Source organism: Watersipora subatra, chromosome 6 (assembly GCF_963576615.1).
Source record: "Watersipora subatra chromosome 6, tzWatSuba1.1, whole genome shotgun sequence".
In the NCBI taxonomy this organism is placed as follows: Eukaryota; Metazoa; Bryozoa; class Gymnolaemata; order Cheilostomatida; family Watersiporidae; genus Watersipora; species Watersipora subatra.
This window is the reverse complement of record NC_088713.1, coordinates 4,387,524-4,412,940: the sequence shown is the minus strand read 5'-3', so window position 1 is coordinate 4,412,940 and position 25,417 is coordinate 4,387,524. Positions and strand designations below refer to the sequence as shown.

Here is a 25,417-nt window from a genome sequence, read left to right as displayed (position 1 = left end):
AAAGTTGAGGTTTACCTCTATGGCTTGGAATAAAGTGATTTTCTAAAGCGATAGCAACCGTTTCGGTAGCCGTTGGGGAAAAAACAGTTCGTTATAACAGCGTTGAGTTCGAGTTATATAGAGCCATTTATCATTGCGTGGGAACGGACCAAGCAAATCCATTCGAGTTAACCATGTGTTCGCTATATCCGAGGGCGAGTTATCCATGTTTCACTGTACTAGCATGTAAGTACTTTGTTGTATGGGTAGGTTTTAGTATAGCACAAACTTGCGACAATACTGAGTCACAGTCTCTTCCTTTACCATAGTACACAACTTTATAGTTATCATGTACGTAAACACTACTGGCTATCCTGCAATAGCATGAGTTGATGGTACATCATGACTCTCTAAAGTTTAGTAAATCTGCACAATTTAAGACATGCTGTTCACTAAAGGAGTCAATATAACAACATAGATTATGTGCTAACTACAGAAGTGGTAAATATAACAATACAGATGATATGATAACTGTAACATTGCTCAATGTAACAATATACCTGCTATATTAACTACAAAACTAGTCAATCTAGATGTTATATCAATCAGTATATTTGGTATAATAACTAAAGAAATGGTCAATATAACAATATATATTCAACACTAACTAATAATATATGAATAGCTGTGTCTGCTAGCAGTACGTTAATATTAAGGTGGCGTGAGCAGTTTATGAGTTTTTTTTGTAATGAATTACTTCTATTTTTCATAACCATAAACACTGCTATATTTTGGTAATTTTTTTGTGAGTTTCCCGTCACTAAAATAATAAATCGTTCCTACAATACATCAAGCATTTGATAAAATATAGGTACCCACTCAGATTACTACTTGAATACCAATAGCTAATATGTACTTGTACAAGAGAAATCAGATAGTTTGCTTCATGCTCAATCAACTACCAGGACTCGAATATAACTACACTTGAAACTCAAATGACCACTGCCAGAGTTGAGTCTGTTATCAAATGTTAGAATCACAAATACAAAAACCAAATAATTTGTATTCAAAACTTGTGGTCGGAACTTTTCTATGCTCAAAGATTTTATGGGGTCAGAATATTTTTTTTCTAAGAGATGCTGTCACAAGAAGTCAATGTCGTTAGTTGTGCAAAGTATTACCATAAATGTAAAGCATTAAAACATTTGTAAACGCAAAAAATTGGATATCTTCATAATGAGCTTCTTTGTAAACTTCTGATGTAAACTGTATGATGATGTGAAGTTCATATCACCGAGTATCAAGGTCGATGCTAAGATACACTGTAGCAGCCCTAGCGTATTGTATAAAAATGGTAAACAATTGTGCACACTTGTATTCTGAAGGGTTGCATGGTGCTGCCATGATTCATGTATTTGGGTTGGCTGTCTATTTTCCTGTTTGCTGTTTATTTGACTTGGTGGATGATTACTTGGTAGGCTGCCTGAACTGGTCATCATTGCCCGATGCACTCACTTTCAATGATGAAAATGTAGTGACAACGCAGTCACCTTTAAAAAAAGCAACAAATGAATCGCGAAATCCTATTGCTTACCAATTGCAAGCGTTATTTTAGTGATTTATAAGTTCTAATTTTATACTTATCAGTAGTTGTTTACATATTTACCAGATTGCCACTGTATAAAAGTGAGATATAATTGTTTCAAGACAACAGTACAGCACGAACAGTGAAGAGGTGCATTCAAAGGTACAAATGACACTTTCGACTGTATCTCTCAAGTAGATTGTAGTAGATTTCATGAGCAATTTTCATTAGCAAAAAAATGCTAGATTTTCAGCTTGTCTACTTGTCGCTGAATATTGATAAAAATTCAATAACTATTTAAATTGATTGCTGTTTGTATAAAATAACACGATTTTATAAATTTTTTTGTACAATAGGTTGGTATTCTTTTGAAACAGTTGGTTTTTATGATGAACGAATGTAAGTAGTTTTTCATTTTTCAGGTAAATAAAACTGTATTTAAGTGACACACATTTCCAAGAATATTGTACATGAAGTTATTGGGGTAGGATACAATAGTTTATTATAATTTATTAGTGCAGTGATGGAGAAAAGACTACACTTGCTTGCTGTAGTTGAAACTTTGAAATAACTAACAGACTTTACATCTCAAACCGAATTGCTACGAATTACACATTGTTGATGGTTGATCCTTCAACAGTTTTCAATATGAACAGCTAGTATTTAAAACAATATATTAGCTAAATATTTACTGTAAAATAGTACAACCAACTAAAAAAAACAACATGGGACTTTAATTTTTAAGAGAACTTGCATTTGCAAACAAAAATATCCATAAACTGTAAAACCAGAAAATGGTAACAACAACACTTACATGTAGATCAATAACCACAGAATGATTGATTATAAGTAATAGTGATTAAACTGTATATTAATGATTAAAGGATGAAGTACAACCATCTTTAAATACAAAAACAAATTTCCATTTTTGCCGAAGTGGCAACGAGACAAATATTTGTGAATCACAAAACAAGGCAAATAGTAACAAAGTTCCATCAGAATCATAGATGAATTTATTAAATAAGTAAATTTAGAGTAGTTTGGCAACACCACATAATGGTCTCTCATTTGCAGAAAGAAGGAATCATGAATATCGTTGGGTCTTGAATTCCCATGGTCTGGTTTCCATACAAAACTGAAACTTGCTGACGCACTGAAATATGAAAAGACAGGTATCAATACACAAGATGTGGAGATAATGATAATAGTGGTGGGTGTAAAAAAGACTCGAAATAGTAGAAACATTCACCAATTCAGAAACTATGAATAGAAATCCGTAATATATTTCAAAACATAAAAGCCAAAAAAGTTAGTACTTCAAAGGAGTTTAAAATATATTTTAACAAGTACAACGTACCTCCTTGGAAGGTCTGATCAACGACAGCAGCTGCCTGAGTGAAACTGTCTCTAAACATGGTTATAATAAGTTTCCTGTTAGCTGATGGTTCATCATAGACGTAGGTGTCAGTCATCTGTGTACCCATAGTCCATGAGTCTATGTAATTGAGTCCAGCTAGAATAATATACAGAGAACTTTAATTTTAATATGACACCGATAAGCAGGTGATATAAAAGTGTCAGACACATGAATTGATAAAGAGAATCTAAACATGCTACTAGCAGAGAAAAGTAGAACTACCTGATATAATCATGAGTATATACTTACGAGTATCTGTACAGAACCTGGTGACTGGAAATCCATCTCCTTTAGTACATACTTTGTTAATAGAGTCTATCAAATAGGTGGCATCCTACATCAGGGGTTTAAAGTAAAAAAAAACAGTTTGTGAATCTCCTAGCATTTCGTACTTACTGAAAAGCTAATATTTGGGTATGAGTTAGATGTTTACCATCAAAAACATTCTATTACTATTATTTGTTACTGTTTTTTTGAAAATAGTTTCAATAAAATGGATTACACACCAAAATTTCATGCTTGAGAATATCATAATATAACAATGTTGAGCTGCTTAGAGTTAATCATAAATATATCGACTAAAAAATAAAACAGAGTGGTAATATCAATTTGCCAAAAACCTTTTAATACAATAAATATTTTCATTTTGAAAAAAAGTTTGAAGCCATGATCATTTGTATAACAATATTCTACTGCTGTGAATTTTTTAAAACACACTCTTTGACTTACACGTATAATTATAAAACAATGTTTTACCAATCACAAAATTCTTTTTGCACGAACTATTGAAAAAAAAAACAATTTAAATTTGAAATTTAAATTGCCTGCTTGGCAAAACTTGTAGTACAGAAAAACCTAGTTTGCATGCAAAAATTGTGTAAAATAAATAGAAATACAATTTATTGTTGCTTACCTTCATTCTCAGCTGTGTGTAGTTTGCCAGAAAGCTTCCAGTCTCTTTATCAAAGACAGTCTCTACAATTGCCTCCATTCCATTTACGTAATCAGCTGAGAATTTCCCCTTGAGTACAAACTCTACCGGTGTTCCCTGATATACTTCAGCTATTTTTCCAACTATGATGAACTCTGATTGTTCTGGTACACATTTTCTATCAGAGGTTGTTGGTGCAGCATTCAGAGTTACCAACATGGCTCCCAGAAAAATAAGATAATTATTAAACATTATCAGGTAAAGTAGAAATAACAAGTTAGTAAAAGAACAACTTGATCTAAACTCTTGTAGTGTACAATACTGAGACTAGGAGTTCCTCTCTATATATATACTGATAGACATTGATCAGTGTTTACTTATTCAGGTAGAGATAAGATAAATGTAGGAACCTCCTACTTCATGATGTTGAATCATCTTCTTCTCTGATGTCATAGATTTACTCTAGTCATCTCTGATAGAGACTACTCTATGGTTTACTGACCTTGATACTCTATCATAACTTTGGTAGACTCACAATTTTATTCTGTGTTTTCCTATCATATATTGAATACTATAATCATACATGCAATTATGAAATTTCATTCTTTGACCAGCATTACTAAAACGTTTAACTGTTTCTTTCTCATTCTCAAGTCTTGGACTGTAGTTCCTATATATAAAAACAATCTAAGATATAATTCAATAACTTCTCATGTGGCAAACTATGTTGATGCTGGGACTTTTGATAACATAAAAACACTTGTTGCCTTAACAGGGTAACATATCTTGCATACAATAATAACTGATTTAGCGGAAACAGCATTAGAACAGAAATACACTATTAAATGTACAGTAAATAACACACTATTAATTCACTATGATTTTCTATACATTATCCATTGACTTAATGCAATTGTAGTGCTTAGTGCACAATGTCATTCAATATTGTATGTAGTTTTTCCCTTGCAGGCAAATGAAAAACCATTCTGTAAACAACCCTATTACAAATTCACAAGTAGGCAAATCGGTAGGTGTGTGTTATATGTACAATTAGCTTATAGTCAAATTATTAGATTGCTTGCGGTTGCGTTTATACAGTCGATTGTATTAAATTTCTAAAAAAAAGTTTAAACTACTATTCTTTTTTGATTAAATGTACAACTAAACATGTTGACTTATAATTAATATATAGGTTGGTCAAAATACATGGATCTCAAAGAACTGTCAGTGAATTTACTTTTTTGTTATTATTTACTTTTTTATACCCAACTATTTTTCTTGGAAACAGTAAATTGCTGATAAAATACTAACTTGTAACTTGTTAGTAAGAGACGCGTAAGTAGAAGTGTTTTTAAATAAGATTAAAACAATTTTGTCAAATTTGCTGACTAGTTTACCCACAATAAAGCAGATGCTTGCAGAGTTCCCTTGAAGTGTAAACTGGTAATGATACAGGTGAGTAGATATCAGCTTTTTTTACACAAAAGCTCATGATACTGATAGTCAAACATGCAAGTGATCTGCTTTGCATGAGACTCACTCGCACAACTTGTCACATGAGCAACAGCTTATGCTTACAGCTAGTCTCATGATAAACTGTTGCACAATGTTAATTGACGTTTTATGACACCTTTTGGCAGCATTTCAGAATAGTTCTTGTAAATTTTTAAAAGATAACTGTTACAGCAGGGACCACAATTTATCTGCTTTGAACCTAAATAAATTTAACAACAAAAAATTGCTGAGAAAATTTCTGAGTCTGTATTTTTAGCAAAATGCTAAGCCTTTTGATAGATATAAAAATGTAAAATTTGAAAAATATGCGTGAACAAAGTTTTTTGCAAAATATTTTTAGCTTTACATAGTAAATATAATGCCTAAAACACTTCTAAATTTTACAATGGTTTAACAACGCAAGCAGTATGCTCCAAATAAAAAAGCTTACGCCTCTATACACCAAAAGGATGATGTCAGTGTAAATACTAAATTACTAGAAAACTGCAAATGATCAGAGATAACACTGACTTGTTAGATTAACAGAATTAATAATGATCCCAAAGTTTATATGATAGAAAATAAATTTACTTTGTTTATTGGAAGGAACAGATAAATTTTCTCTGCTATTGAGAGCAGGGCAAAACCTGAAAATATTTCCAATAATTTTCAGAAGTTCTCTTTGCTAAATTAAGTTTTTATAACTTTTACATAACCCAAGTTTAATTAAAAAAACTGCATTCTTTCAACCTCTATATAAACTGCATTTATTATGAAAATCAATGCATGTATTGAACTTGGATGCTTATAGCACTTGGTACACAGAAAAGTGTCTGAGAAGAATAAAAAAATGCAAATTAGGAAACTGAACAAACATACTAAAACTGAAAGTATCTAAAACAACTAAAATTTGTATGATTGCTGTTAAATTATTGGCAAATAAAAAGCTCTGAGTTATTGATTATTCAATAGATCATTACATTCTTAGATACAGTTACTTTTCAAATAATACATTTTTACATATTTCATATATATACAGATTCATTAAGTTACCATTTTTTAAACCACTAGATTATGTCAATCTTTTCCAAAAAGTCTGTGTGAACAAACCTCACTGCACATTTTTACAAAATTAAGTAAACTAGTAGGTGTGCTCTATATGTAAATTTTCTTTATAGAAAAATTATTAGATACATGTATGTTAGCTGGCAACTGCATTTCGTGCAGTCGATTGTATTATATTATATTGTTTTATAGATTATAGAATGTATCATACTTTCAAAAAGTTAATTTGAACTGCTATTCTTTTTGAGAAAATGTAAAACTAAACTGGTTAGTTTATAATTAACATATAGGTTGCTTTTTACTAAAAGATACAGTTGTCAAAAAGCTCTCACTAAACTGTCACTTTCACTGTTCATGCCATTTTGTATACTTAGCAATTTCTTTGGAAACAATAAAAAGCCAAGGAAATAACAATTGGTAACTTGTTAGCAAAAACATATAAGTCGAAGTGTCTTTTTAATAAAATGTGTACAGTTTTGTTAAGTTTTCTGACTAATTTATCGACAATGAAGCTGATATTTGCAAGGTTCACTTGTGATACAGGTGAGTAACTATCAGTTTTGTTTACACAGAAGCTCATGATACTGATAACCAATGATGCAAGTGATCTGCTCTGCATAACACTCACTTGCACAACTTGTCACATGAGCAACAGTTTAGGGCTACAGCTTGTCACATGATAGACTTGTTGCACAGTATCAATTGACATCTTGTGACATTTTGCAGCAATTTAAGTGAAAACTTGTAAAAACCTGTCAGTGATAGATGTTATAGTTGCTAGAACACTTGTATGCTTTTAACTTGTTGACCTCAGAACAGAACATTGCTAGAAACATTTTATGTTTCTATTTTCAGTAAAGTTATTGTTTTTAAAAGTGTAAAATCCAAAACTGTAGGCATAAACCATTTTCACCACAATGAATATAAGTTCAAATGATCTCACCCAAAAACTGCTAAATCCTACAAAAAACCTTATTAAAGCAGTCATATTTTTATTCCTACTTTTGTTACTTTAGGTTTTTATGTAATTACAATCTAAAATGGTGAAATTCTCAGGATTTCCAACTTGATTTAAAGTTCAGTACATAAATGTTTGGTAAAAAAATGTCTCTGTAAATAAAACATTATTTAGATAAAATCATAAAACTATTATTGTATAAAAATTAAAGATATCATATCAGAATATATATTATATGGAATATATATTGCTTGAAGCATATGTTGAATTTTCACGTCATTTAAATAAAACAGTTTTATTTCAGAAAAAATAATGCAGTCCCTAATCTGTTAATACATTACCAAACAAGCAAATTACCGAATTTATAAATTGTAAATATCTCAAAACAATTTTAAAAGTTATCTCAGCAAGATTAAGTTTGTCATGTTCATATGTTCTGTAATTCAAATCTGATTATAAAATCTGCTAACCTCCAACTAGATAAGTAGTTATTCTGTAAACCGAAGAAGGCATGAAAGGGTTAACTTAGATACTTCAGGCATTTAAAACACAGAAAAGTGTACAAAAATTAAAAAGAACAAATTGATAAACTCATTAAAAAATAGAAAAGGGTGTAAATATAAATTAGATAAAAAGTACCTAAAAATAGAAAATATAACAAAATTTTAGAATTTTTGCAAATTGAATTGCATATTAAAATCAATGACTAGATAATAGATCCACAATAAATCAATATGTCATAGGCAAATGCTAATTTTTATCCCAAAACAGTGAAAGAGATTTAGCTAAGACATGTTAACTAAATTCATTAGCTTAGAATAATTTTTAAAGACAAAATATCAATATTTTATGACTTATTTGAAAAAATCCTTATGACCTTTTACAGAAAGTCAGGCATATGACTAGTCATAGAGCTGAGCTGTAAAACATGGGACTTCCAGCTATGATCTGAACAGGTGACTGTTTGTCAAGTTATGCTGTGGGATATGTAACCGCCTGAATTTAGTCCAACATGTGATTGACTGCAGAAGCAAACTAAGACATGTAGTGCAGGTTGGTGTCTTACAGAGCAAGTACCATGTGACCTGCAGTTTGTTTACTTTTCTTATCATCATCTCATTTGTAAATAAATCTCATAATCATATGATGGAGTTGAGAGCTTAACTAATAGAAAGTTATACTAAATCAGGTCATAAATATTGCTAGAAAAAGTCTGTTTAATTCTGAATGAAATAATTATTTAGTGAAATGAATTGCAAGCTAAAATTGATGAGTAAATTGTAAATCATTAATAAATCAGTATTTCATAAGCAAAAGCAATTTTCTTTCCAAAATCATTAATGATATTAAGCTGAAGCCATGTTAAAAAATTCATTTAGTTAGAAATATGTTAAGCTAAGAGATGTCAGTATTATAGTTCCTTGGGAAAACTTCTTATGGCTTTTTACAGAACGTCAGGCGTGTGACTAGTCATAGAGGTAAGCTATAAGACATGGGACTTCCTGCTCTGAGCTGAACATGTGACTGTTTGTCAAGTTATGCTGTGGGATACGTGACTTCCTGCAGGAAGCAACACATGCGAATTGTTATAGAAGTGCGCCGTAGAATATGGGTTTTTGCATCAAGTCCAACACGTGATTGGCTGTATAATTAAACCAGGACATGTGACAAGTACCGCAGGTTGGTGTCTTACAGAGCAAGTACCATGTGACCTGCAGTTTGTTTACTATTCTTATCATCATCTCATTTGTAAATAAATCTCATGATCATATGACGGAGTTGAGAGCTTAACTACCAGAAAATTATACTACATCAGTTCATAAATATTGCTAGAAAAAAGTCTGTTTAATTTTGAATGAAATAATTATTGGTCTTTAAATATTAATTTAATACTAGTAGCAATAGTTGTTAGACTGTAAAGTTTAACTGTTTTAATTCAGAGTCATATAAGTTTCAAATTGTTATAGACTTTGTTTTTGTATGAAATAAACTGACGGGTGATAAGCTTTCATAATTCTTGACTATAATAAAACAACATCTGTTCGTTCAAACCTTTGCTTTAAGGTTAAACCAATGCCTTACTCAGGAATCGAACACAGATATAGTTGTAGGGTTTTGTAAAAAAATCCGAAAACTATGATTCTTAAATGGAATTGCGTAACGAAAGAGGCTTTACCGATCTGGAAGGTTGCCTCATAACAGATTTATTAGCAATAAGTAAGGCATTATCCAGTACCGTCAAGCCTGCAATTACATGATACTAATTAGATATAGCTCATATTTGAGTAGTTATATAACAAGCAAAAACAAAGCAGTAATAAAACAAATAGTTCATTCTTCAAATTTGACAGAAACATATGGTGTAATTCACTAACCTGTTCTTCCTTCTACTACTACTCCAACTAGTCTGGCTTAAAAATAAACTGTGAAGCTATATATATATATGTGTGTATGTAGTGGTCAACTAAGGACACTGGGGTAGTAAGTGCAAAAAAACACTGGCCATCCATATCCACATACACATCCTAAGGATAGCAAGATTAATCCTACCTATCTGGTTACATCACAGAGGTGGAATCAGGATTTCGGTGCAGCTGCTGAGGACAACCCCATTGATAGAAGTTTAAATAAACAAACAAGATGCGTTTTAGTAATTGTATGTGAATGAGTAATTGCAGCAAATGTGATGAGTGCTATCTAATTTTACTACAATAGTGGACCCTGCCATACGATATTAATTCGTTCCGGTGTTATTATTTGAAAACAAAACGCATGACACAGGAGTCGAACCCAAATAATCCTCTTAGCAGCTGATCAAACTACTAACTGTACCAGTCAATACCCTTTCTGTTCATTGAGTCATTGTACAGATAGATATAACTGATGATGATCTCTTAGGCAGCATTATACTATCAGTGTACTAGTATATAAACTAAGAAATACCAACATTATATTACTTCTTTGGGAAAATTCCTTGTGACTTTCTACGAGGAAACCAGGCGTGTGACTAGTCAAAAAGGTAAGCTATAAGACATAGGACTTCCTGCTCTGAGCCGAACATGTGACTGTTTGTAAAGTTATACAGTAGGATTTGTGACCTCCTGCAGGGAGACACCCATGTGATTGGTTGTAGAAGTAAACTAAGACATGTGACATGTACTGCAGGTTGGTGACTTACAGAGCATGTACCATGTGACATGAAGTTTGTTGACTATCTTTATCATAATCTCATTGGTAAATATTTCTCATACTCATATGGCTGAGTTAAGAGCTTAACATAAAGACAATTATACTTGATAAGTTCATAAAAATTACTAACCAAAAATTGGTTTACATTGGAATTAAATTATTATCTGTATATACACTAGGTATAAATATTACTTTAATGCAAGGAGCTATAGCTGTTAAACTGTAAAAGTTAACTGTTTCAATTCAGAGTCATATACGTTTATATACATGTATGTATCATAAAGTGTTATAATAATTGTAATACTGTAATAGAAGCCATGTCTGTCTATCTGTCCAAAGCTTTACTTGGGGGTTCGAGAAAATGCATCACACAGAAATTGAAAAGAGATTTTCAGCTTAACAGCTGCTAATCAAACTACCAACTGCAATAGTTGACCACCTTTCGGTTGCGCCGACTAATTGCGCAGATAGATACTGCTCACGATAATCTCTCAGGCAGCACAGAACTGTCATGGTACAATACATACAATATAGTATAATACAATGTACAGTATATTATAGTGTACACTGTATAGCATAGTATACAGCCTATAGTATAGCATATTGATGAAATTAGTGTCAATCAAGGATCAATAATCAATTTTAAACCAATCAATGTCAATCAGTGTGCATTAACTCATTTTCAAATAAAAGTTGACATCTTCAATTTTAAGCAGATTATTATCACAATGGAGAAGCTGTTGGAGAGCATGTGCAGCACAGTTTTATTGTCTTGCTCACTGTATGAGGAACAGCTAGAGATTCCAAAACTTATTCCCCTCAACATCAATCATAGATAGGAAAAGTGTCAACGACATCATCATTCACCTGCATCCGATGAACACTCTGAGCAATAAAAAAAAATAGCGGAGCAGCTGCCAGTCTCTCACTCTAAATTAAATTATGTGGCGAAGAAGTGAAGGCATCATCAAACCATCAAAGATCTACCACGATCGGGGTGTCAGAAACAAACAACTCGCCGACAAGATCGCGTACTTGCTCGCCTATTCCTGGCTAGCCAAAAGTTGACGAGCAAGGAACTGAAAACTGATTGGAAGGAAGCATGTGAAGCTGACATGGCAAGGTCATCTGTCAGAAAGCGGCTCTTGGATGTTGGTCTTTGTGGATGCAGAGCTCGCAAGAAACCACTAGTGAATGAGAGGCAGTGAAAGGTATGGCTTTCTTGGGCACACTCGCACGAAGCTTGGCCAGAGGAGCATTGGTCGCAAGTGATCTTCAGCGATGAGTTGACATTTACCCTGTGACAAAATCGAGGAAAAAACTTTGTATGCAGAAGACAGGGTGATAATTTAGACCTGAGTGTTTTTCACTCACTGTTATGTTACATTTATGTTACTCTTGACGCGAGAAAATCTAGCCCAAGGCTTGAGAGTTTACTTGGCAGAGTGATAATGTTCTTCTGGCAGCTTTCCTTCCCACAGCTGTTTCTATATATAAATATACATCTAGCTATAAATAGGCGCTGCATCAAAAAAGTGAATAGACCAGAGAATACATTATAAAGCATATTGAAACATGATTAACTACAATTAACAGTAATAAAGAGAAACACATGACTTTAGATAGAAGCTCATGATACTGATAGTCAAAGATGCAAGTGATCTGCTCTGCATGACACTCACTTGCACAACTTGTCACATGAGCAACAGCTTATGCTTACAGCTAGTCACATGATAGACTGTTACAAAATGCTAATTGACATTTTATGAAATTTGGCAGAAGTTCAGATTTAGTCTTCCAAATGTTTTTAGAGATGACTGTTACAGTAGGCACAGCAGTTTATCTGATCTTGAATTTCATAAATTTTACAAACAAAAAATTATTGAGAAAATTTTTAGACCTTAGAATTTAAAATTTCGTCTTTAGTCTTTAGAATTTAGTCTTTAGAATTTCAGCAAAAAAGCTAACCTTTTTGATAGCTATAAAACTTTCAAATTTAAAACTTTATGCATGGACAAAGCTTATATTGGCAAAAAATCGTTAGCTTTACAGAGTGGTAAATATAATGCCTGAAACACTGCTAAATTTTACAATGGTCCAACAATGCAAGCGGTATGGTTTAAATTAAAAAAAGCTTATATCTCAAAACACCAAAAAGATGATGTCAGTGTAAATACTAAATCGCTAGAAAACCACAAATAATCAGACATAACACTGACTTGGTAGATTAACGGAATTAATAATCATCCCAAAGTCTTTTTGATGGAAAATAAACTTATTTTGTTTATTGAAAAAAACAGATAAATTTTCTCTGCCATTGAGAGCCAATCTGAAGATGTTACTAGTGTTACTAGGGTTACTAATTTTTGAAGATGTCTAAAGATGAAAATATTTTGAAGTACATGTAATTTTCAAAACTCATCTCAGCTAGATTAAGTTTTTCTAGTTTATCCATAACCCAAATCTAATTAAAAAGTTTGCAATCTTTCACACTCTATATAAACTGTATTTATTATGAAAATCAATGCAGGTATTGAGCTTAAATACTCCTAGCACTTGGTACACAAAAAAGTGTCTGAGAGGAATAAGAAAAGGCAAATTAAAAATTTGAAAAGAAATACTAAAATGGAAAAAGTATCTACAAAATAGCAAGTATAAAATTTGTATGATTATTGTTAAATTATTACCAAATTAAAATCTCTGCATTAATGATTCAATAGCCCATTACATTCTTGGAGAAAATTAATTTTTTTAAATAATAAACTTTAACATACTTCAGCTATATACAGATTAATTGAGTTACCAATTTTTCAAAACACTAGATTATGCCAACTTTTCAGAAAAATTAAGTGGTAACAAACCCCCTGCACATATACACATAAATAAATAAATTTGTATGTATGCTCTATATGTATGTTTACCTCATAGACCAATTATTAAATATGTTAGCTTACAACTGCGTTTCGTGCACTCGATTGTTTTATATTTCCAAAAAACTAAATTGAACTACTAAGCTTTTTGATAACATGTACAACTTAACTGGTTGGTTTATAATTAACATATAAGCTGATCTTTAATGAAAAATACAGCTGTCAAAAAACTGCCAATAAATTCTCCTTTTGGATTAAAATTTTTTATTTGCACTTTTTGTACACTTGACTGTTTATTTGGAAACAACAAAAAGTTAAGGAAATAATAACTTGTAACTTGTTAGTAAGAAAAACAAAAGTAGACATGTTTAGTAATAAGATTAAAACGGTTTTGTTAAATTTGCTGATTAATTTATTCACACTGAAGCTGATATTTGCAGAGTACACTTGTAATGCAAACTGGTAGTGATACAGGAGCGTAAAAATCAGCTTTGCTTACAGACAAGCTAATAATACAGATAGCCAATGATGCAAGTGATCTGATATGCATGTGACTAACTTGCACAACCTGCCGTATGAGCAATGGCTTATGCTTACAGCTAGTCACTTGATAGACTGTTGCACATTATCAACTGACATCCTGTGACATTCTGCAACAAGCCAAGTAAAAACTTTAAAAAAGTGTCAGCAATAGATGAAATTGTCAGCAAAACACCTTGTCTACTTTTAAAATTGTTAACCTCACAACAGAAAATTATCAAAACGTTTTTTGGCTTGTTTTTAGGGAAGTTTTTGTTTTCAAAAGTGTAAAAGTTTAAACTGTAAACAAAAACCATTTTTACCATCACAAATATAATTTTAAATTTTCTCACTAAAGCCTGCTAAATCTTACAAATACCGTAATAAAGCAGCCATTTTTCTATTTCTAGCTTCGTTGTTTAAAGTTTTTATGTAATTCAAAACTAAAATGATGAGAATTTTCAGAATTTATAACTTTGCTAAAATACAAAAATAAAATTGGATTTTTCCCAATTAGAACTGCAATAAAATATTAAAATTAATAAAATCAATATGTTAAAATCAATGAATAGATAATAGATGATTAATAAATCAATATGTTATAAGCAAAAGTTAATTTTTAATCCTTGCAGTTGAAGAGATTTACATTTAGTTTACAGTTAAAGCCATGTAAACTAAATTCATTAGCTTGTAAAAATATTAAATGTAAAAATATTAAAATATTTGATTCTATCACTTTTTACTGAAAATCCTTATGAAGTTTTTACAGAAAACCTAGCATGTGACCAGTTATAGACATAATCTGTAAGACATGAAACTTTCTGCTATGAGCTGAACATGTGACTGTTTGTAAAGCTATACTGTACAATATGTGACCTCCTGAAGGAAGTCACCCATGTGATTGGTTGTAGAAGTAAACTAAGACATGTGACATGCACTGCAGGTTGGTGTCTTACAGAGCATGTACCATGTGACCTAAAGTTTGTTTACTATTCTTATCATAATCCCATTTGTAAATAACTCTCATACTCATATGACTGAGTTAGGAGCGTAACTCAAAAACAATTTTACTAGATCAGGTCATAAATTTCCTCAGAAAAATATCTGTTTACCTCTGAATGAAATTGTTATCTGTATTTGAGTATAAGTATTAATTTAATGCTAATAACTATAGCTACTAACATTTAATGTCTAACTACTTGAATTCAGAGTCATAGAAGTTCTAGATTGTGACAGACTCTGTCTTTGACTGTAATTAAACTGACTGTTAATCCGCCTTTATAAATTTTTGCTATAATGAAAGCCGTGTTTGTCCATCTGTCTGTTCGAAGCTTTGCCTAAATGTTCAGAAACAAGCATTACACAGGAATCGAACACAAATACAGTGGAACCTCACCATATGACATTAATTCATTTCGGTGTTAGCATCATAAGGCAAGAAATGCCATATAGAGAGGTATACAAACCTTTGTTTATAGTAAACCTCGCTTAAAGGTTTGAAAACAAAACACATGACGCAAGAATCAAACACAGATATTCAACTTAGCAGCTAATCAAACCACCAACTGTATGACTCAACCACCTTTCGGTTTATAGAGTAATTATGTAGATAGGTATTACTCATGATGATCTCTCAAACAGCATGGAACTGTCAGCGTACTAATATATTAAAATAACAACAATTAACAACATTAGACAAATAACATTGTACTATTTTACTTACTAAAAACAAGCACGGTTGCGTGGACGGAAACAACATTCATGAACATTTTTTTGTAAATATTTTGTAACATATAATTTATGTATTAGCCATAGTGTGCGCATTGTACTAATGCATTTTAGTGAAAGTGTAAGTCCATTAATAATATGCAAAAACTGACAAACTATGTCATATAAATAATCCATTTAGCAGTTGTTTTATACGTTACACGTGACATGAAAAAATATAGCACAAGACTTCAAAGTTTATTTGACAGAGTGATAAAGTTCCTCAGACAATTTTCCTTCCACAGCTGTTTTTATATATCAAGATACATCTAGCTACAAATAGGCATTGCATCAACCAGGTAAATAGACCAGAGAAAATAATGTAAAAACATTGGAGCATGATTAACTACAAGTAACAGTAATAAAGAGAAGCACATGACTTTAGATAGTAAGATGATTCAGGATCATGAAGGGGGAGGCTCCTAAAATTATCTTATCTGAACTTAAGTAAGTAAACTTTGATAAGTAACTTACACCATATATAAGGAGACATTTATAAAACCAGCTGCATACACTTCAACAGCATCGAAAAACAATTATTTCACTCAGTATAGTTTCAATTTGAGCTGAAAATGTTTACTAAATATCTTACTTTACTTGTATCCGTACTGGTGACTCTGAATGCTGCGCCAACAACCTCTGATAGAAAATGTGTACCAGAACAATCAGAGTTCATCATAGTTGGGAGAATAGCTGAAGTATACCAGGGTAAACCAGTAGAGTTTGTACTCAAGGGTAAATTTTCAGCTGATTACAGAAATGGAATGGAGGCAATTGTAGAGACAGTCTTTGATAGAAAGTCTGGAAGTTTCCTAGCAAGCTACACACAACTGAGAATGAAGGTGAGCGACCGAAATATATTCAGCACATACACATAATATTATGCATATAGATGGCGTATTATTGCATAAATGTGTAGAAAAAAATGAATGTTCAAGTTTCACTCTGAAGTACTGGCATTCATCCAGTAAATATTCATTCTTCTAACCACTAGGTGTACTTTACCACTACATTATAAAATACAACTGACTAATTTTAGATATTTATTATTAGGTATTTAAATGAGAAAATAGTTAAACATACTTTGTACTTTGTATGGGCCCCTGGATAGTTTTAACAACTTTATACTTTTTTCTACTAAAATAAATATAAAGAAACACAATTCTTACCTCATATCTCTTCCTCTTTTGGGGAATACAATAAACCTGTCATGAAGAAAAGCTTTATGTAGGTGTTATCAGCCAGGTTTTATAACTTGGCTAATGTTGTATTCTTTTTGAGAACATTGTCTTACCTTTGTCTAGTTTTTTATTTAGAGATATACTCTAAATACTTTTCAAAAATCTCTTTTCGCACATATTTAAAGCCAACAATCAGAGCCATCAGTGACCTTTATTATTAAACTTCTATTTGCAGAACGCTACCTATCTGATAGACCATGCTAACAAAGTGTGTACTAAAGGAGATGGATTTCCAGTCACGAGACTCTGTACAGATACTCGTAAGTTACGCAATTACCTTTTATCAAAGAGCCTATTTTAATGTTCCATCCTTCTTTGCCCTTTTCTATTAATAGATTGAGTAAACTCATTTTTGTCACTTTTTAACATGTAAAACTTTTAAAAAGTTATATGCTTCCAAGTATCTAAAACTTTAAATTATATAAAAAACCAAATCTTTTATTGTAACTAGGTTTAAAAAGCTTATTATAACCATATACACGCAACTCAGTTTAAAAAACCTTTTCGAGAAAGTGTTGACACGTGACAATATGTTTTATTAAGAACGTCATTCCTGGATAGATAAAAACAATAAATATATGCAATTTAATGTAGTTTTTGAAACATAAAAGAGTTTAAAAAAATGATAATACAAATGACAGATATTTTAGATATTTATTAATAAGTATTTAATTGAGAAAAGGTTTAAACATATTTTGTCTTTTGTATGGCCCCCTGGGTAGCTTCAACCACTTGATATTTTATTTTACCAAAATAAGTGTAAGGAAACACAAATCTTACACACCCCATATCCCTTCCACTCTTCTCTTCTACATCTCTTATAGTTTAGATATGCGATTCAGTTTTTAAAACATAGAAAGAGTTAAAAAGAATGAGAATACAAATAACAGATGACAAGCTATAGTAAGTTAGTTATTATGAACTTATAAGTCAGAATATTTAGTAGTCTGTATATTCTTACAGCTGGACTCAAGTACATAGACTCATGGAAAATGGGTACACAGATGACTGACACCTACTTCTATGATGAACCATCAGCTAACAGGAAACTCATTATAACCATGTTTAGAGACAGTTTTACTCAGGCAGCTGCTGTCGTTGATCAGACCTTCCAAGGAGGTGAGTTGTACTTGTTGGAAAAATTATATTAGAGTTGTATTTCTGTAAACTTGGATGCACCTAACTATTATTTAATATCTATAAAAACTTTAACAATTTACTAGATTAAACATTATTTTAACAATAGTTGTTTTAATTTGTAGTAAGTTGTCTTTTTTGAGAAAGTTAAAGAAAACATACATGCATGTCTTTGTTTGTATTTTAGTGCCCCAGCAAGTTTCAGTGCTGTATGGAAACCAGACAATGGGAATCAAAGACCCGAAAATCTTTAACATCCCTTCCTTCTGCAAATAAGAAACTTTTATCAACATAATAAAGATGTAATGTTAATCATTACAAACCATTATGTTTATATTTAACCCTGTGATAAGAGTTCATGAAAGTGATGTGTTGTCTATTGCCACTGCTATGTTTTCTTGTGATTCTGTAGGCTTTTTACTTACAAATTAATTTATCCAAAATAAACATACAAAATTACACTTTTATGTAGTCAGAAAACAGTGTATAATGACTACCATGAGATAATAGATTACCACTTTAACTCTGCTATCCATGTTAAAACGTTTAATAGCCACCATCTATGTAACCAATAGTATTTAACTAGTCCGAGTTGCCCCAATTATAATAAATAATTTAAATACTAGCATGTAACTACTTTGGTGTATGGGTAGGTATAGCAAAAAGTATAGCAAAAACTAGCAACAATACTGAATCACAATCTCTTCCTTTACCATAGTACACAACTTTATAGTTACCATGTATGTAAACCCAACTGGCTATCCTGCGATAGCATGAGTTAATAGTACACCATGACTCTTTAAAGTTTAGTAAATACATACAATTTAAGTCATTCTGTTCACTAAAGGAGTCAATACAACAAATTAGATTCTGTGCTAGCTACATAGTTGTGATATAACAATACAGATGATATGATAACGGTAGCAGTATTCAATGTAACAATATACCTGTTATAATAACTACAATACTAGTCAATCTAGATGCTGTATCAATCAGGATATTTGTTATAGTAACTAAAGAAATGGTCAATATAACAATATATATGCAACACTAACTAATAATATATGAATAGCCGTGTCTGCTAGCATTACATTAATACTAAGATGGTGTGAACAGTTTATGAGGTTTTGTTGTAAGGAATTACTCCTGTTTTTCATAACCATAAACACTGCTATATTTTGGTAATTTTTTTGTTGAGTTTCCCGTAACTAAAATAATAAATTATTCATACAATACATCAAGCGTTTTATAAAATCTATATAACCCACCACACTACTACTTGCATACCCATAGCTAATATGTAGTTGTACAATACCAATCAAATAGTTTGCTTTATGCTCAATCAACTACCATGACTCTGAATGTTACTACGGTACAATTGAAATTCAAATGAGCGCTGTCAGAGTTAAGTCTTCTATCAAAGAACTACTTGAAATAAAAAATAACTAATGCCTTCTATTCAACACTTTTATTCAACCCGTCTGGTAGGACCCTTTCAACACTTAGAGACTTACTTGGTCTCAGAATATTTTCTCTCTAAAAGATATGGTCACAAGATGTTGTCTGACATTCTGCAAGAAAACAACATTTTATATAATCTATATAACCAACCACCCTACTACTTGCATACCCATGGCTAATATGTACTTGTACAACACCAATCAAATAGTTTGCTTTATGCTCAATCAACTATCAGGACTCTGAATATAACAACACTTGCAACTCAATTGAGCACTGCAAGAGTTAAGTCTTTTATCAAATGTTAGAATCAAAAATACCAAATAATTTGTATTCAAAACTTGTGGGTGGAACCTTTCTACACTCAAAGATTTTATGGTGTCAGAATATTTTCTTCTAAGAGATGCTGTCACAAGATGTCAATGTGAGATTCTGTCACAATTCAACATGTAGGTTGTATGTGTAACTAGTTGTGCAAGGTATAGGTAAATGTAAAGCGTTAAAGAATTTGTAAATGCAAAAAAACTGTATATCTTCATGATGAGCTTCTATGTAAACAGAGCTAATGTAAAGTTCATGTCACCGAGCAATTCATTTCAAGGTCGATGCTAAAATACACTGTAGCGGCAGCCCTAGCGTATTGTATGAAAATTGTACGCAATTTATTTACACAAGTATTTACACTTGTATTTTGAAGGGTTACATGGTGCTGCTATGATTCATGTATTTGGGTTGGCTGTCTATTTTCCTGTTTGCTGTTTATTTGACCTGGTGGATGATTAATTGGTAGGCGGTCCTGAACTAGTCATCATCGCGCAATGCACTAACTTTCAATGATGAAAATGTAGTTACAACGCTATCACCTTTAATCAAAGCAACAAATGAGTTGGCGAAATCCTATTGCTTACCAATTGCAAGCGTTATTTTAGTGATTTATAAGCTCTAATTTTATACTTATCAGTAGTTATTTACATATTTACAAGATTGCCACTGTATAAAAGCGAGGTATCATCGTTTCAAGACAGCAGTACAGCACGAACAGCGAAGGGATGCGCTCAAAGGTACGAGTGACACTTTGACTGTATTTCTCAAGCAGATTGTAGTATTAGCTAGTTTCGTGACAGAGATTACAAGGTGTGTAATTTCTCATTTTATATAGTCAGTATATATTACTCAACTGCAATTTTATAGTTTCAGCAGGATGGCCATAGTTTAACAGCTCAATGCCTTTTACATCTATTTGTTGCAGTGCCAATACTGAATTTATACCTCAGTACGCTACTCCTACAAATGCTATCTTTCATAACTGCTTAAAAAGTGATGCCAAACTTTTATATATTATATAACTGGTGTGAATTTCGACTGAATGACAAAATGTTGTCTATTGATGCTTTTTATAATATGCATAATTCTGTTGCAGTTTTTACGTTGTAAACCTTTGCCAATAAAGTTTGCATCAGTCACAAACCCCTCTCTTATCTATACGGAACATAGCTACATATGCTCTGATGCAAACATATTTATGACCATTTTTCTTTAGCAAAATATGCTAGATAATCAGCTATTGTACTTGTCATTAAATATCGACTAAAATTTTATAACTAGTTACATTGATTGCAGTTTGTGCAAAAAAACGAGATTTTAAACATTTGTGTTCAACAATAGGTTTGGATCCTTTTGGAACAGGTTGTTTTATGATGAACAAATGTAAGCAGTTTTTCACTTTGTCAGGTAAATAAAACTGTATTTAAGTGACACACATTTCACACATATTTGTACGTGAAGTTATTGGGGTAAGATACAACGGTTCATTATAATTTAATCCAGCAGTGACAGAGATAATAGTACACTTACTGTAGTAGTTGAAACTCCAAAATTACTAACAGACTTTGCAAAGCAAACCAAATTGCTATGAATTACATATTGTTGATGGTCGATCTTTCAACAGTTGTCAATATGAACAGCTAGTATTCGGAAACAATATGTTAGCTGAACTTTTATTGTATGATAGTACAACTGATTAAAAACAACAAGCGACTTTCATTTTTAAGACAACTTGCATTTGCAAACAAAAATATCCATAAACTGTAAAACCAGAAAATGGTAACAACAACACTTAGATCAATGACTACAAAATGATTTATTATAAGAGATAGTGATTAAACTGTAAATTAATAATTAAAGGTATAAGTACAACCAGCTTGGAAGACAAAAACAATTTTCTATTTTTACCAAAGTGGCAACGAGACAAATATTTGTGAACACAAAACAAGGCAAATAGTAACAAAGTTCCATCAGAATCATAGATGAATTTATTAAATAAGTAATTTTAGAGTAGTTTGGCAACATTACATAATGGTCTCTCATTTGCAGAAAGAAGGAATCGTGAATATTGTTGGGTCTTGAATTCCCATGGTCTGGTTTCCATACAAAACTGAAACTTGCTGACGCGCTGAAATACGAAAGACCGGTATAAGTACACAAATTGTGGTGATAATGATAATAGTGGTGAGTGTATGAAAAAGACTCGAAATAGTAGCAACATTCACCAATTCAGAAACTATGAATAGAAATCCGTAATATATTTCAAAACATAAAAGCCAAAAAAGTTAGTACTTCAAAGGAGTTTAAAAATATATTTTAACAAGTACAGCTCACCTCCTTGGAAGGTCTGATCAATGACAGCAGCTGCCTGGGTAAAACTGTCTCTAAACATGGTTATAATGAGTTTCCTGCTAGCTGTAGGTTCATCATAGACGTAGGTGTCTGTCATCTGTGTACCCATTTTCCATGAGTCTATATACTTGAGTCCAGCTGTAAGAATATACTGAGAGCTATCATTTTAATATGACACTGATAAGCAGGTGCTATAAATATTTTAGACACATAAATTGATAAAAATTATCTAAACATGCTATTAGCGGAGAAAAGTAGAACTACCTGATATAATCATGAGTATATACTTACGAGTATCTGTACAAAACCTGGTGACTAGAAAACCATCTCCTTTAGTACATACTTTGTTAATAGAGTCTATCAAATAGGTGGCATCCTACAATCAGAAGTTTAAAGTAAAAAAACAGTTTGTAAATCTCCTATCATTTAATGCTTACTAACAATCTACTATTTTGGTATGAATTAGATATTTATCATCAAAATATTTAAAATGGAAAATTTGTTTTAATAAAATGAATTAGGCACCAAAGCTTCAGGTTGGAGAATATCATAATATAACAATGTTGAGCTGCTTACAGTTAATCATAAATATATCAACTAAAAAATAAACACAAAGTGGTAATATCAAATTGCCAAAAACCTTTTAGCGCAATAAATATTTTCATTCAGATAAAAATCTGAAACCATAATCATTTGTATAACAGTATTTTACTGCTGTGACTTTTTTAAAAACACAGTATTCGACTTACATGTATAATTATAAAATAATATTTTATCAATCACAAAACTTTAAACATGTTTTGAAAATTTGAAAATAAACACGTTAAATTTTTTTGTACAAACTATTAAAAACAAATACAATTTACATTGCCTGCTTAGCAAAATTTGTAGTACAGACAAAATTAGTTTGCATTCAAATATTGTGTAAAATAAGCAAAAAAACAGTTTCTTGCTGCCTACCTTCATCCTCAGCTGTGTGTAGTTTGCCAGAAAACTTCCAGACTCTACATCAAAGACAGTCTCCACAATTGCCTCCATTCCATTTACGTAATCAGCCAAGAATTTACCCTTGAGTACAAACTCTACCGGTGTTCCCTGGTATACTTCAGCTATTCTTCCATCTATGATGAACTCTGATTGTTCTGGTACACATTTTCTATCGGAGATTGTTGGTGCAGCATTTAAAGTCACCAGCACTGCTCCCAGAAGAATAAGATATTTAGTAAACATTCTCAGGTAAAGTAGAAATAACAAGTTAGTATAAGAACAACTTGATCTAAACTCTTGTAGTGTACAATACTGAGACTAGGAGTTCCTCTCTCTATATATACTGTGAGATATTGATCAATGTTTACCTATTCAGGTAGAGATAAGATAAGTCTAGGAACCTCCTACTGTGTGATGTTGAATCAACTTTCTCTCTGATGTCATAAATTTACTCTAGACATTTTTGATAGAGACTACTCTATGGTTTACTGATCTTGACACTTTATCATAACTTTGGTAGACTCACAATTTTATTCGCTGTGTTTTCCTATCATAATTTCGCTCTCAATTTAATTATCATATATTGACTACCATAATCAGACATAAAATGCTTTTCCAGCTTTACTATAATGTTTAAATGTTTTTTTATTATGGTCAATTCTTGGACTGCAGTTTCCATATAAAAGAAACAATCTATTATATAATTTAATAACTTTTTATATGACAAGCTGTGTTAATGCTGGCACTTTTGTTAACACGAAGCACATTTCCGCTGTTACAGGGTAACATCTTTTGCATATATGAGTCATTGACTCGGCAGAAACAGCATTAAAGTAGAAATGAACTATTAAATGTATGGTAAATAACACATTATTTATTTACCTATTGTATAATTTTCTATAAATAATTCACTGCCTTAGGTATTGTACTGCAATATTGCATGTAGCTGTTCCTTTGTAGGCAAATGAAAAACCACTACGTAAACAAACCCCACTACAAGTAGTTAACAAGTAAGTAGGCAAATTGGTAAGTGTGTTTTATGTGTACACTTTGCTTATTGACGAATTATTAGATATGCAAACTTTCAACTGCGTTTTATCAAGTTCATTGCACAATATTTCTAAAAAATAAATTAAAATTTTATTTTTTTGAATGAGATGTACAAATAAACAAACTTGTTGGTTTATACTTATTATATAGATTGACTAAACAATACAAATTTCAAAAAACTGTCAATGAATCTAGTTTTTTGGTTTTTAATTACATTTTTTATACATAATTATTTTTATTGAAAACAATAGAATGTTGATAAATTAATAACTTGTAACTTTTTAGTAAAAGACGCATAAGTAAAAGTGTTTTTGAGAAAGATAAAATTAATGTTGACAAATTTGCTGATTGATTTACTCAGAATGAAGCTGATATTTGCAGGATTCACTTGTAGTGTAAAATGATAGTGATACAGGTGAGCAATTATCAGCTTTGTGTACACAGAAGCTCATGATACTGATAGTCAAATATGCAAATGACCTGCTCTGCATGACACTCACTTGCACAACTTGTCACATGAGCAACAGCTTATGCTTACAGCTAGTCACATGATAGACTGTTGCACAATGTTAATTGACATCTTATGAAATTTGGCAGCAGTTCAGATTTAGTCTTCCAAAAGTTTTGAGAGATGACTGTTACAGTAGGTACATCAGTTTATCTGCTCTTGAATTTTATAGATTCTACAAACAAAAAATTATTGAGAAAATCTTTAGACCTTAGAATTTAGAATTTCGTCTTTAGGCTTTAGAATTTAGTCTTTAGAATTTCAGCAAAAATGTTAACCTTTTTGATAGCTATAAAACTTTCAAGTTTAAAACTTTATGCATGGACAAAGCTTTTATTCGCAAAAAATCTTTAGCTTTACAGAGTGATAAATATAATGCCTGAAACACTGCTAAATTTTACAATGGTCCAACAATGCAAGCGGTATGGTTTAAATTAAAAAAGCTTACGTTTCAAAACACCAAAAAGATGATGCCAGTGTAAATAATAAATCGCTAGAAAACCACAAATAATCAGACATAACATTGACTTGGTAGATTAACATAATTAATTATCATCCCAAAGTCTTTATGATGGAAAATAAATTT

At 31.5% G+C, this 25,417-nt stretch overlaps 3 protein-coding genes across 6 annotated transcripts in view; 2 read left to right on the top strand and 1 right to left on the bottom strand.

Moving 5' to 3' along the window:
* Positions 1 to 2,125: 2,125 nt before the first annotated feature.
* Positions 2,126 to 23,557, bottom strand: LOC137398597 (uncharacterized). Of its 3 annotated transcripts, none has more exons than XM_068084756.1 (4): positions 23,247 to 23,557; positions 3,231 to 3,315; positions 2,922 to 3,077; positions 2,126 to 2,717 (listed from the first exon to the last, which is right to left on the bottom strand). In XM_068084756.1, exons 1-4 carry the CDS (start codon positions 23,514 to 23,516, stop codon positions 2,629 to 2,631), a joined length of 600 nt encoding a protein of 199 aa, XP_067940857.1. In that variant the 5' UTR covers positions 23,517 to 23,557; the 3' UTR covers positions 2,126 to 2,628. The 3 variants fall into 3 exon arrangements, with proteins under 3 accessions (XP_067940857.1, XP_067940859.1, XP_067940858.1); XM_068084758.1 differs by lacking the exon at positions 23,247 to 23,557 and adding an exon at positions 3,895 to 3,923; XM_068084757.1 differs by lacking the exons at positions 2,126 to 2,717; positions 2,922 to 3,077; positions 3,231 to 3,315 and adding exons at positions 21,865 to 22,062; positions 22,269 to 22,424; positions 22,578 to 22,662.
* LOC137398598 (uncharacterized) overlaps positions 10,570 to 25,417 on the top strand; it is a 253,513-nt gene continuing 238,665 nt past the window's right edge. For both annotated transcript variants that reach the window (XM_068084762.1, XM_068084759.1), the window contains exon 1: positions 10,570 to 10,594. In XM_068084762.1, the coding sequence (XP_067940863.1) occupies positions 10,584 to 10,594 (11 nt within the window). In that variant the 5' untranslated portion in view covers positions 10,570 to 10,583. The remainder of the gene's footprint in view (positions 10,595 to 25,417) is intronic.
* LOC137398751 (uncharacterized) lies at positions 16,347 to 18,593 on the top strand. The gene is made up of 4 exons (XM_068084937.1): positions 16,347 to 16,616; positions 17,191 to 17,275; positions 17,979 to 18,134; positions 18,340 to 18,593. The coding sequence occupies exons 1-4, from the start codon at positions 16,347 to 16,349 to the stop codon at positions 18,426 to 18,428; spliced, it is 600 nt and encodes a 199-aa protein (XP_067941038.1). The 3' UTR covers positions 18,429 to 18,593.